General features: G+C 35.4%; 1 protein-coding gene across 1 annotated transcript in view; it reads right to left on the bottom strand.

The window, feature by feature from the left end:
- LOC113225192 (dynein heavy chain 6, axonemal-like) overlaps positions 1 to 13,838 on the bottom strand; it is a 125,553-nt gene that overhangs the window by 111,315 nt on the left and 400 nt on the right. Inside the window, exon 2 of the mRNA XM_026456430.2 lies at positions 648 to 880. Coding sequence (XP_026312215.1) covers positions 648 to 872 — 225 coding nt within the window. The 5' untranslated portion in view covers positions 873 to 880. The remainder of the gene's footprint in view (positions 1 to 647; positions 881 to 13,838) is intronic.

Here is a 13,838-nt window from a genome sequence, read left to right as displayed (position 1 = left end):
TTGGAGATCAGTATGTATTGTATAATCTTACTTTAAAACTGTCTATGTTTATAAATACAAATATACACATTTGAATAAATATAAAACAGTCTGAAGGGCACTCCACTAATGATGGTAGCTAACATCTAAAGGTGGAGAGGACAACTTTCACATTTTAATTTTTTCGCTTTCATGGCTCTCTACATGCATTTATAATTATCCAAGGGCATAAATGGTTTCTAAAAATTAAGTATTTTCAACATGCACACACTTTTTTAAATACAAAGGCATGTACTTTGAAAATAATAAAACTATATAACTAAATATAACATGTTTACTAAACTTCTCAGTGTTAAATGGTACCCTAATATCTAAAAGTGCCTAATAGCATACATAGTTAAGTATCTGTACTGTACATAATCCTAGAGAGGACTTATCTGCCTGAAAACTTTGTTCACCACTGTATCCTTCAACTTAAACAGTGCCTAGAACTTAATATTTGTTTAATAAATATTTACCGTATTTACAACTACATAAACAGTTATTATCTTTTAGCTTTTCATTCCTTCTTGGTCAATTCAGAGTCTGGAAATGACTTCCATCCTCCAAAGCAATTTTGCAACTTCCTCTGTGGCTACAGAGGCTAAAACAATGGTTTCTGAACCTACCAAAGGCGGTAGTTTTACAGGCTGCTGTCGTTTTCTTGTCTTCTCCTGAGCTTTTGTAATGTGCCTAAATGTTAGGATTTGTTTATCAGATTCATTTTCTGTGGATGTCACATAACTCACTCTTCCTTTGGCTTTTTTATTATTCAGTCTTGGAAGTGCAGAATTTTCAGCATACTCTTCAATATCTGTCAGGTCAGATTCACTATCTGTGGCCCGAGAAGTCATCCTTACTCCTGGAAAGGATAGGTGAGGAAAAAGAAAATGAAAAGTAGATCAAAAGAACTGGGGAAGAAGGCTACTGGAGAGGGACTTAAGGACTAGGAAGAGTTGAATTCGCTCACTCCCCTCAAATAAAACCCATCAAAGTTACCCCAGTCTTCCCGAACTGAGGACTTGAACCAAAGGAATAAAAATTAGAAACTGTGCCTAGGCTTCAAGAACCCCTGCAGCTAGGGTGGAACCCAGGAATTTGCATTTCGTGCAAGTTCTTGGGGGATGCTGCTGCCGCTGCTCATCTGGGGACCACACTGGTCTAGATTTGGAAGGACAAAAGGAAATGCAAATAGTATTGAGATCAGTGTTTCTCATCTCCTGCGGAACTTGTTCAAAATGCAGCTAATTCTAATACACGCAGTCTGAAAAATACGGTATAGGTACTCAAGAAGAAACAAAGGACAAAAAAAGAATTGAGGTCTAATTTCTGACACAGTGCTTCTGGAGCTTTAACGTGCAGGACAATCACTTGCGGAGCTTGTTAAGATGAAGGTTCTGATTCATACACTTTGAGTAGAAAGGTCCTAAAACACTACTGGTCTTGCACTCTGCACCACCACGCACACTTCCACCCCATTACATGAGTGGAAATACTTCGAAACACCTTCCAAAATAGTGTTAACACAAGAGGTCTTGAATCAGGTATTGGCAGACCTAGGTTTTATATAGATCAGTGCTGGCCAATAGAAATATGAGAGCTTTGTATGCAATTGTAATTTTCAAGTAAGAGCATTTTAAAAAAAGAAATAGGTGAAATTAATTTTAATATTGTTTTATTTACCATATCCAAAACATAATCATTTAAACACACAATATAAAAATTATAGTGATATTTTCTCTTTTGGTATCACGCCTTCAAAATCCAGTGTGCTTTTTATATATGAGCACATTTCAATTCAGACTAGCCACAGAGGTCTAATGATTACTGTATTTAACAGCGCAGGTCCAGATTTGACCACTCAGCGTGAGATCTTGGACAAGTCTCTTGATATAGCTATTGCTCACTTTCCACCCCTCTAAAATGACGGGTGGATAGGAGACAATCACTGAAATGCCTTTCCATTGACTTTCTCTGCCTCTTTGAACCTTTCTTTATATTCTCCGAAAGCCAGGCTTTGTTTCTGGCCCAGTAATCGGAGCCCAGGCCGGATGGTCGGTTCCCAGGACTCACCAAGTCAGAATAGAGCAACCAACGCCGAGGGTCTCCAGAGAGAGCAATGCCTAGTCGGGAGTAGAAAGTATTCGGTAGCGCGGAATGTTTCCTGTTGCGCAGCAACCAGCGGGCCTTTACCGATATACTGCGCCACTGAGTAACACGTCGCCGGGCAACGCCTCAACCAGTCACAGCTTTCGGTCCAGGAGCGTTCCAGGCAATCGAGCCAATTACTGTCTCGGTAACATTTCCTACGTCGCTGATTGTTGGAGACTCCGCACAGACTGGTTCCTTGTCTGCGTTGGGAATTGAGTACTGTGCCAGGAGGTGTAGGCAGAGCAGCTAAAGGAGATGGTTAATTCTGTTTATTTCATTGCTTATCGACCACTCACACCCATCTCAACCTCTTACAAATGAGGTCCCACTCTCCAAGGGAGCAACCACTCTGCATCTCCGCCCAACCCGCCGACTTCCTCCTGAGTGTCCTAAGGCTCAAGAAATGTGGCCTCCTCTTCTCTTAAACTCCACTGTGGCTTTCCAACTAATGTTCTTTTCCACTTGGAAGGTAACCTAGGTGTCAGGCATAGGATGAGCCCGTATTACTTGGTTCCCGTGCCCTTTCTACCAAAGCAGACCCTGGATCTTATTCTGGCGTTTAATCTCACTTAAGTTCCCAAATGACTGTTGCTAATGTTGTATGGAGCGATCCCATCGAAGGCCAGGGCCTGTTGCTTACTCAGGATGCCTTATCCCAGTTACTGATCAGGGGAAGAAATCCTTTCACCTGCCTTGACGAATCCTTACACCACATGACCGCGCTCTGGTTTTCAACCTTGTCTCCAAAATGACATAATCACCACTGGAACACATCATTTTCCTTTGCTCTTTTTGGTTGCTCTTTGTTACCTTGATATTTGTTTCTTGCTGTATGTGAAGTTCTTTACATTATTGTACTCACAGCCTGCATCTTCTCAATCTTAACATAATCAGGTAGTATTTGATATGCTGGTATGATTCTCTAGATCATAGATAGAGCTAAAATGGAGATTACAGGTCACATAATCCAACTCCCCCATTTGATTAATAAGGGAACTGAAGCCCAGAGAAGGCAAGTACTTTAGGTCAGGCAGCGAGTTGTGCCACAGACAAAACTAGAATGCAGATCTCCCAATCCCTAATGGGAAACTGGACACAGCAAGAAAGTAAAGTCAGTTTAGAAAAAATTTTAAAAATTCAGAAAAACTTCAAATGTACACAAAATAAAGATTAATTCCCCAGAGATGAAAAATACACACAAAACTAATTAGTCAGCTAGTAAAATGCAATCATGATATAAATAATGGAAAAAAATTCAAAGCCAACTCAATACATCAAAGCATAAAGTTATAACAACAAGCAATGTTAGACACACACTCAAAATAGATTTCATTTCAGATGTGCAGTGAAATTTTAATCTGTTCCCTTCAAAGTTTATGTAATGGAGACAAATCTATTGCTCCTCAATCCTAGACTCCCTTTTTTAGATAAAGGTGGATTGTACACAAGTGTTACCATGTGCACCTGAAAGTATTCCAAAAGCTAAGGGTGTGTGTGTGTGTGTGTTGTGGAGTGGGGGTGGGGAGGATTGGAAGACACATAGTTTTACAAAGATATTACTATATGAAACACTACTCATCAAATCTCTCCAAGCTTATTTTTTAATGTGGCAAGATGTTATCTTCATTGTCAACTGACCACTTACTACATCAATGTAGACAGCTTTGTGTATAGCCTGTTATTTTTATAGTTCTTATAAATAATTGTTACAATTCATTGGTTGTTTCTTATGTGCCAAGTACTGTGCTTTATACTTTGCATTCAATCTCTTAAGTACTACTAACAAACATGAAATTCCCATTTCATAGCTAAAGAACTAGGTTACAAATGGTTACTCACAAGTTCACATCTTTAATAGTAAAAGTAAATGCAGTTAAAATTTTTTTAGCGTTAGGTTAAGATTTATACACCAGCCCATTTGTGATGGGTGCTATTCCACTAATCATTGCAATAACCTTATGTTTGAGGTATTACTATACTTATGCCACAGATAGGAAATTGAGGCTTAAAGAGGTTATGTAACTTTCCCAAGTCACTTCAGAGGTAGTAAGTGGCAGAGCTGATATACAAATCCAGATCCATCAACTTAAATTTCTATATGAATTTGAGCCCAAGATTATTGAATCATAGAATTCTGCTTTTGGATATATAGTGGACTGTACCAGGGCTCACAGAAATAAGGGAATCCTCAAGGGTCAAAATAATAATCAGATGAAACCAGAGCAATAAATAACATGGAAGCTGTGGGTGCTGTGGGTACAAATGCCCATACAAAGAACATATAGCTTCAGGGATTAATGCTGAGGAGAAATAGAAGACTAGGCCTTGGTTGAGTCTACATAAAATGGAAGAGCAAACTACAGTTGCCACACACATCTGAGACTGCTGGAAGAATTATCCCCTCAATAATAGGCTGGACTAGGAAAAAACTGGCAGTGACAAAAATCTACAGGAAAACCAGCATATTTCTACCTGCAGATCCAGGTGGAAAAAATTGTTAAAAATATAATAGTCTCCCCCAGGAATTTATGAGTATAGACAAAACTAGTTCTGGGTTTTTAATTTACACTATCTGTGTGGTCTGGGGAAAAAATGCAAGCTACTAGGAAATACTCATGAAGAGAAAGGCATCATCAACTCTGATTCCTTAGAATTCTCACAAGTTAGTTTCAGCCAAATATAAATTTACAATTAAAATAAAAAACCCAAACATACAAGAAAACAAGCCACTCCCAACAAGAGTTAGCAGAACAAACAAGACTTAAAAGGCAAACACATTATATATTAGAACTCTTAGATACAGAATACATAAACTATTTATGAAATGCTCAAGGATAATGACAATATAAAATTTAAAAGTAATGATGGGAATAACATTAGCAAAAATGGTAGAGTAGGAAACTCTAAAAGTCCATCCTTCCACAAAAGTTGTAAGACTTCAGTGACTTTAGAGATTTCAGTTACCACATGTGACAAAGTATACAGTCTTTAAATAGTAGTTTAGAAAAGTCAGCAACAAACAAATACAACCTACAACAAGCAGAAACAACAAATTCTTAGAAGGCAGGAGAATCTGATTTCCAGAGTTACCATATTATAATATTCAACATATGTGATATCCAATTTTCAACCAAAAGTATGATACATGCAAACAAAGAAAGTATGGTCCACTTACAGGAAGAAAAACTTAACTAATTATAAACTAAGATGTTAATTGTAATCATAGGGCAACCACTAAGAAAGTAACAAAACAAAACAAAAAAAAGATAAAAAGCAAACCAAAATGGTACACTTAAAAACATCTACCTCATACAAAAGAAGGCAACAGTGAAAGAATTGAAAAATAACATACAGAAAACAAACAGAAAATGTCAAAAGTAAGTCCTTCCTCATTAGTAATTATATTAAATGGAAACTGATTAAACTTATCAGTTAAAAGGCAGAATGAATAAAAAACATGACTCAAATACATATTGTCTACAAGAAACATATTTTAGATTGAAAAACACAGATAGGTTGAAATAAAATAATGGAAAAAAGATATTTCATGCATACTCTAAGCAAAAGAAAGCTGCAGTGGCTATACTAATATTAAACAAAATAGACTTTAAGACAAAAATTGTAATGAGAGCTAAAGGTCATGAAAAGAGTCAATCTTAACAGTCAGCTATAACAATTAAAACATACATTCACCTAACAATACAGCCCCAAAATATATGAAGTAATAACTAACAGAATCAAAGGGAGAAATAGACAATTAAACAATAGTAGTTGAAGAGTCTAGCTTTCAGTAATGATAGAATGACTACTGCTATGGTTTGAATGTGTCCCCTGAAGTTTATATGTTGGAAAATAAATCCTCAGTGTTGAGAAGTGGTGAGAAGTGGGGCCTAGTAAGAGGTGATTAGGTCAAAATGAAAACCTAATGCAGAGACCTCATGAATGGATTCATGTCTTTTTCTTGGGAGTGGGCTAGTTATTGAGAAGGCTTGTTATAAAAGTGAGTTGGTTCCTCTCTTGTTCTCTCATGTACTCTCTTGCCCTTCCATCTTCCATAATGGGTGATTGCAACATGAGGTCCCTTACCAGATGCCACTATCCTCTCAGTTTTGGACTTCCCAGCCTCCAGAACTGTAAGAAATAAATCTTTGTTCGTTATGAATTATCCAGCCTGTGTTATGTATTCCATTATAGTCACACCAAATTGACTAAGGGACAATAGAAAAGATTAATAAGGAAGTAGAATAATTGACAAATACTATAAACCAAACACACCTGAAAAACATCTATAAAATGTCCCACCCCCAAAACAACAGAAAACACTTTATTTTCAAGTGCACATGAAACATTCTCTGGGATAGACCATGTGTTAGGCCACAAAACAAGTCTCAATAAATTTTAAAATTTTGAAATCATACAAAATATCTTTTCTGACCACATGAAATAAAATCAGAAATACTAGCAAACTGAATCCAGCAGTATATTCAAAGGATTGTATACCATGGGTAAGTATAATTCATCATAGGAAGTAAAAGTAGTTCAACATAAAAAATTCATAAATGTAATACATCATGTTAACAGAAGAAGAGGGGAAAAAGACAGCATGAAGAAGTCAATTGATGCAGGAAAAAACATCTGATAAAAATCCATCACCCTTTCATTATAAAAATATTAAACAAACTAGGAATAGAAGAAAATGTCTTCAACCTGATGAAGGGCATATGAAAAACCCATAGCTAACATCACACTCCATGCTGAAAGCCTGAAAACTTTCCTGCTAAGATTAGAAATAAAATAAGTATGTCTGATCTTGCCACTTCAATTTGATATTGCACTGAAATCTCAAACCAGGGAAATGAGGCAAGAAAAGGAGATAAGAGGCATCCAGGTTGGAAAGGAAGAAGTAAAACTATCTCTATTCATAGATGAAATTACTTTATATAAAAATCTTAAAGAATTGACAAAATATGATTAGAACTAATAAATGAGTTTAACAAAGTCACAGGATACATGATCAACACACAAAGATCAGTTGTATTCCTATGTACTTGCAATGGACAATCAAAAAATGAAAAAGAAAACAATTAAATTTATAATAGCATTGCAAATGATAAAATATGTAGGAAAAAAATGAATCAAAGAAGTGCAAGACTCACATGCTGAAAACTGAAAAACATTGCTGAGAGAAATTTAAAACCTGTGTAAATGAATCTGAAAATTTACTATTATTAAGATGGCAATACTACCCAAATTGATGTACAGATTCAATACAATCCCTATCAAAACTACAACTGTCTTTTATAAAAGTTGACAAGCTAATCCTAAAATTCATATGGAATTGCAAAGGTCCTTAAGTAGCCCAAACAATATTGAAAAGGAAAAACAAAGTTGCAGCACTCACATTTTCCCATTTCAAAACTTACTACCAAGCTATAATTATCAAAACAGTGTGGTAATGTCATAAGAATAGACACATACATGAATATAATAGAATTCTCCTGGATATTGTCCAAGTCCATCAAGGAGGTACCTCTATTTGAGTCTCCAAAAACCACAGTGTTACTGGGCTTGGGGTGCTCCCTCAAGCAGACACAGCTTAGATTGTAACACCCAAGTCCTTTCAAATATCTGGGAAGCCTTCCGAAGAAGGATGGCTACAAACAAGCCCCAACAGTGAAAACTACAATAAATACCTAATTATTCAATTTCCAGACACTGAAGAACATGTACTAGCATCAACACTATCCAGGAAAACATGACCTCAATAAATGAACTAAATAAGGCACCAGAAACCAATCCTGGAGAAACAAAGACATGTGCCCTTTCAGACAGAGAATTCAAAATAGCTGTGTTGAGGAAAGTCAAAGAAATTCAAGATAACAGAGAGAAATAATTCAGAATTATATCAGATAAATTTAACAAAGAGATTGAAATAATTACAAAGAATCAAGCAGAAATTCTGGTACTGAAAAATGCAACTGACATACTGAAGAATGCATTAGAGTCCTTTAATATTAGAATTGATCAAGCAAAGGAAGGAATTAGTGAGCTTGAGGACAGGGTATTTGAAAATACATGGTCAGAGGAGACAAAAGAAAAAAATAATAAAAATAAATGAAATATGCCTACAGGATCTAAGAAATAGCCTCAAAAAGGCAACTCTAACAGTTATTGGCTGAAAAGAGGATGTGGAGAAAGAGATATGGGTAGAAAATTTTTTCAAAGGGATAATAACAGAGAACTTCCCAAACTTAGAGAAAGACATCAATATCCAAGTACAAGAATGTTACAGTACACCTATCAGAGTTAATCCAAAGAAGACTATCTCAAGGCATTTAATAATCAAACTCCCAAAGGTCAAGGACAAAGAAAGGATCCTAAAAGCAACAAGAGTAAAGAAACAAATAACATACAATGGAGCTTCAATACATCTGCCAGGAGACTTTTCCATGGAAAACTTACAGGCCAGGAGAGAGTGGCACGACATTTAAAGTGTTGAAGAAAGAAAAAAAAAAAAAAAAAAAACTTTTACCCTAGAATAGTATGTCTGGTGAAAATACCCATCATCAAACATGAAATAGAAAGAAAGCCTTTCCTAGAAAAATGAAAGCTGAGGGATTTCATCATCACCAGACCTGTCCTACAAGAAATGCTGAGGGGAATATTTCAGTCAGAAAGGAAACAACATTTGTGAGCAATAAATGATCACCTGAAGCTACAAACTCACTGATAAGTCACAAAAAAACAGAATATTGCAACATTGTGACTATGGTGTAAATGACTCTTGTCCTAAGTATAAAGACTAAATGATGAAACAATAACAAAAATAATAACTACAGCAACATTTCAAGACATAGTACAATAAGATGTAACTAGAAATAACAAAAAGTTTAAAAGTGGGGGGATGAAGTTAAAGCATAGAGTTTTTATTAGTTTTCTCTTCCCTTGTTTGTTTATGCAAACAGTGTTAAGTTGTTATGAGGTTAACATAACATATAAGACAGTATTTGCAAGCCTCGTGGTGATCTCAAACCAAAAACATACAACGAAGACACACACACACACACACACACAAAACTAAATAATATCACCAAGGAAAATCACCTTTACTACTGAAGACAGGAAAGAAAGAAGGAAGGGAAGACCACAAAACAACCAGAAAGCAAATAACAAAATGGCAGGATTAAGTCATTAGTTATAAATAATAACATTGCATGTAAATAAACTTAACTCTCCAATCAAAAGATATAGACTGGCTGAATGAATGAAAAAGAAGACCCATTGATCCATTGCTTATAAGAAACACACATCCCCCATAAAGATACACATAGATGAAAAATAAAGAGATGAAAAAATATATTCCATGCCAATAGAAATGAAAAAAAGAGTAGCAGTTGCTATACTTACATCACACAAAATAGATTTCAAGACTGAAACTATAAGAGATAAGGAAGGTCAGTATACAATGATAAAGGGGTCAATTCAGCAAGAGAATATAACAATTATAAATACATATGCACCCAATGCATATAAAGCAAATACTGTTAGAGCTAGGATAGGCTCCAGTACAATCATAGCTGGAGACTTCAACACCCTACTTTCAACATTGGACAGATCTTCCAGACAGAAAATCAACAAAGAAACATCAGACTTAATCTGCACTATAGAGCAAATGGATCTAATAGATATATACAGAACATTTCATCCAATGGCTACAGAATGCACATTCTTTTCCTCAGCACATGAATTATTATCAAGGAAAGTCCATATGTTAGGTCACAAGACAAGCTTGAAAACATTTTAAAAATTGAAATAATATCAAGTATCTTCTCTGACCACAAAGGAATAAAATTAGAAATTAATAACAGGAGGAATTTTGGACCTATACAAATAGGTGGAAATTAAACAATATGCTCCCGAATGATCAGGAATCAATGAAGCAATAAGAAGAAGACTGAAAAATTTCTTGAGCAAATCATAATGAAAACACAATATACTAAACCCTATGGGATACAGCAAAAGCGGTAGTAAGAGGGACGTTTATAGCTATAAGTGTCTACATGAAAAAAGAAGAAGAACTGCAAATAAACAATCTAATGATGCTTCTTAAAGAACTGGAAAATCAAGAGTAAGCCAAATCAAAAAATTAGTAGAAGAAAAGAAATAATAAAGATCAGAGCAGAAATAAATGAAATTGAAATGAAGAAGACAATAGAAAAGACCAATGAAATAAAAAGTTGGTTTTTTGAAAAGTTAAACAAAACTGACAAGACTTTAGCCAGAGTAATGAAGAAAAAAGAGAGAAGATCCCAATAAATAAGATCAGAAATAAAAAAGGTGACATTACAACTGATACTGCAGAAATTCAAAGGATCATTAGTTGCTGCTATGACCAATTATATGCCAATAAATTGGAAAATGTAGAAAAATGAACACATTTCTAGACACTTACAACCTACCAAGATTGAACCAGAAAGAAATCCAAAACCTGAACAGACCAATGACAAGTAATGAGATCAAAGTCATAAGAAGAAGTCTCCCACTAAAGAAAAACCCAGGACCTGAAGACTTCACTGCTGAATTTTACCACACTTTTAAAGAAGAACTAATACCAATCCTACTCAAACTATTCCAAAAAATAGGAGAGGACGGAATACTTTCAAACTCATTCTACAAGGCCAGTATTACTCTGATACCCAAACCGGAGAAAGACCCATTTAAAAAAAAGAAAACTACAGGCTAATATCGCTGAAAAATTTTGATGTAAGAAATCCTCGATAAAATACTAGCAAACTAAATTCAACAATACATTAGAAAGATCATTCATCACGACCAAGTGGGACTTATCCCTGGAATGCACAGATGACCCAACATATGCAAATGAATCAATGTGATACACAGTATCAACAGAAGAAAGGACACAACCATATGATCATTTCAATTGATGCTGAAAAAGATTTTGATAAAATTCAACATCCCTTCATGATAAAACCCCTCAAAAAACTGGGAATAGAATGAACATATCTCAACATAATAAAAACCATAAATGACAGACCCATAGCTAGTATCATAATGATTGGGAAAAAATCGAAAGCCTTTCCTCTATGATCTGGAACATGACAAGGATGCCAACTTTTATCGCTGTTATTCAGCATAGTACTGGAAGTCTTAGCTAGAGCAATCAAACAAGAGAAAGATATAAAGGACATCCAAATTGGAAAGGAAGAAGTCAAATTATCCTTGTTTGCAAATAATATGATCTTATATGTGGAAAAATCTAAAGACTCCACAAAAAAACTATTATAACTGATAACCAAATTCAGTAAAGTTGCAGGATACAAAAATCAACATACAAAAATCAGTAGCATTTTTATATGTCAACAGCAAACAATCTGAAAAAGAAATAAAAAAGTAATTTCATTTACAATAGCCACAAATAAATTAATTCCATAGGAATCAACCAAACCAGCGAAAGATCTCTATAATGAAAAGTATGAACCACTGATGAAAGAAGTTAAAGAGGACACCAAAAAATGGAAAAATATTCCATGTTCATGGAAGAATCAATATTGTGAAAATGTCTATACTACCTAAAGTAAGCTACAGATTCAATGGAGTCCCTATCAAATTACCAATGACATTCTTCACAGAAATAGAAAAGACAATCCTAAAATTTATATGGAACCATAAAAAGACCCAGAGCAAAAAGAGCAAAACTTGAGGAATCACATGACCTGACTTCAGTTTATACTACAGAGCTATAGTAACCATAACAGCATGGTACGGGCATAAAAACAAACGCATAGATGATGGACCAGAACAGAGAACCCAGAAACAAATCCACACACCTACAGTGAACTCATCTTGGACAAAGGTGCCAAGAACATACACTAGGGAAAGACAAGACAAGGGATTACTAGCCGGAATATATAAGGAGCTAAAACAACTCTATTGGAAAAATAACTAATAACCTGATCAAAAACTGGGCAAAAGGTTTGAATAGACATTTCTCAAAAAAAGATGCACACATGTCAAATAAGCATATGAAAAGGTGTTCAACATCCTTGATCATCCATGTAAATCAAAACTACTATGAGATATCATCTCACCCCAGTTAAAATGGCTTATATCCTAAAGACAGGCAATAACAAACTCTGATGAGGATGTGGAGAAAAGGTAACCCTTGGACACTGATGGTGGGAATGTAAATCAGTACAACCACTATGGAGAACTGTATGGAGTTTCCTCAAAAAATTAAAAATTGAGCTACCATATGTTCCAGCAATCCTACTGCTGGATATATCCAAAAGAAAGGAACTCAGTACATTGAAGAGGTATCTGTACTCCTATGTTTGTTGCAGCACTCTTTACACTAGATAAGACAGAATTGAGGTAGGGATGTTCCCGGACCAAATTGAGGGTTGGGCTGCTAGTTTTTGTGGCCCAATAATGAGATGTAGATGAACTGGGGAGGAAGAGAGTTTTTATTTCTGCAACCAGTTACATAGAAAAGTCCTGGAAATGATCACCAGACCAATTCAAAATTACAGTTTTCCAGAGCTTATATACCTTCCAAACTATGTTTACGTGTAAGCGTGCATTTATCTAAAGACATAAGTGATTAACTTCTTTTAATCTATAACTAAGGTCTGAGTACTGAAGACCTTCCTTGGAGGCTCAGTAAATTTACTTAATCTTCATGGGTTTAGATGCTGGGGTGATTACCCTTATCTTGCCCCTTGCTAAATCACAGAGGTTTGGAGAGTTCCCTCAGACCTCCAATAAACTTGTTTGTGGAGGCCTGGGGAGTTTCTTCAGATCCCCAATAAAACTTGTTTAATCTTAAATGGGTCCTGTTAAGAATTGCTTCATTAATTTGTCATGCTTTAAGGCCCAGGAAAGGCCTAGGCAAAAACCCTTGGTGGGCTTTTGTTACATCCCAGCCTTTGTACAAGGGCACTGGCTTTTAATATTTAACTTAGCTACTCAGTACTGAAACGTTGTTATGGAGGCTTGCATTAGGGAGACCTGGTCGGCCACAGGGGTGCAGTTATTACAAGAGATTGAAATATCCTAAGTTCATCAAACATTGTCTGTGGATCCAAAAAATAATCTATATACTACTATTCTCCTACATATATCAATTCAATTCAACAATGAGTTATTTGTGTCAAGCATTGTTCTAGGTGCTGGGGATACTTCAGTGTACAAAACAAACAAAAATACTCATCTTCATGGAAATACAAATTTTCATTAAAAGTGTACTGAAATTATATTTTTTGTCATCATTCATTTTATCAATTAAATGAAACTAAAGATATAACTCAGTTCACGAAGAATTTTGCTATTTAAAATAGCCAGGGATTTTCTATTTATTTGCTATAAAAATGTCCAATTTGTTATAATGGATATATCTGGAAACCACTGATACTATTTAACTCTGAGTAATTTAATTATCACAAGAACATGATCCATGAGCCAGGAGTTTATTTGCAGTGAAGTCCAACCTGATAATGACAATAATTGGATCATAAAGGAAGTACTGGGCAATCTCCTTGGGTAATCCCACTCATCCATCCCACAGCTCAGTGCCAATTATAATGACTACCTAAGTAAATTAAAATTGCAATTTTATTGACAATTCTGATGAGGAATCTCAGGAGCACGAT

The sequence above is a fragment of the Piliocolobus tephrosceles genome, chromosome 15 (assembly GCF_002776525.5).
Source record: "Piliocolobus tephrosceles isolate RC106 chromosome 15, ASM277652v3, whole genome shotgun sequence".
NCBI classification, from domain to species: domain Eukaryota; kingdom Metazoa; phylum Chordata; class Mammalia; order Primates; family Cercopithecidae; genus Piliocolobus; species Piliocolobus tephrosceles.
The sequence above is the reverse complement of the archived record's forward strand: the minus strand, read 5'-3'. Positions and strand labels throughout refer to the sequence as shown.